General features: G+C 47.9%; 1 protein-coding gene across 1 annotated transcript; it reads right to left on the bottom strand.

Moving 5' to 3' along the window:
* Positions 1–159: 159 nt before the first annotated feature.
* On the bottom strand, positions 160–946 carry LOC110034740 (putative pectinesterase/pectinesterase inhibitor 22; the record flags this gene model as incomplete). The annotated part of the gene is made up of 1 exon (XM_020738984.1): positions 160–946. A coding segment is annotated over one exon (671 nt), but the record flags the coding sequence as incomplete, so codon positions are not given.
* Between the last annotated feature and the right edge of the window lie 51 nt (positions 947–997).

Below are 997 nucleotides of genomic sequence, written 5' to 3'. Positions count from 1 at the left end.
TTCCTTTAGTGATTACAATGTTGTAGTAGATATCAACATAATCATGATTACCTTACATGAGACAACGATTCGTGAACATACAAATACATTACTCCCATCAAAATTTAAACCCACAATCAAACTCACAACAAACAAAAATTTAAAAGTTAGCATCCAAATTTCTTCCAAAAAATAAATGAAAATAAACATTTTTGGCGTATAATCCATGTTACAATTACAAAATAATCATATGCTATCCATCACCTAAACCGAACAACCGCGCACCTGAAAATAACCTACTTCCTCAAATCCGCCGTGAACGGCACATTCGCTCTCGGCAACCACCTCGCGCCGTCAATAAACCGCCGCACAGTAAAGTACCGCGCCACCGCCGCATCTCTAATCACATGATATCCCCCCCACCGAACCCTCCCTCCCAGACCCGCACCCGGCCCATAATTCATATACTCCCCATAGAACAACGTATCCAACGCAAAATCTCCAGCCCACTCCAGCCAACCCGCCGGCTGAACGCCCGAGCCCAAATACGATTGCATGAACACCGTTCTAGAGAAAGCCTTCCATGGCCGACCCAAATACGTCGGCACGGTGGCGTACACGAAGCTATTATGAATCGAGAAGCCTGTATTCTGGCTGCGATCCTTTCTTCCTTGCGCCGTAATGGTGGCCTTTTGGAAAGGCAGCGGCTTTCTCGTGAAGATCTTGCAGTTCTGGAAGACTGCCTGGCCGTTGCCGAAGATGAAGTCGATGGTCCCGTGGATGTGGCATTCGCGGTAGAATTGTCGCAGGGAATGCGCGTATAGCGTGTCCTGAAATCCTTCGATGCTGCATCGAAAGAACGCGGAGCGGTCGGAGTCAACCCGGAGAGCCACTGCTTGGCGGTTTTGTGGGCCCGCGGTGTTCCGGAATGTTATGTCTCTCGCTATGAAACCCTGACCGGAAACGGCTAGGAACCAATGATTGTATTAGTAGGGCTGTTAAAACTGCTATTTTTCGA

The sequence above is a fragment of the Phalaenopsis equestris genome, unplaced genomic scaffold, assembly GCF_001263595.1.
Source record: "Phalaenopsis equestris unplaced genomic scaffold, ASM126359v1 Scaffold192891, whole genome shotgun sequence".
Classification (NCBI taxonomy): Eukaryota; Viridiplantae; Streptophyta; class Magnoliopsida; order Asparagales; family Orchidaceae; genus Phalaenopsis; species Phalaenopsis equestris.
This window is presented reverse-complemented; position numbering and strand designations above follow the sequence as displayed.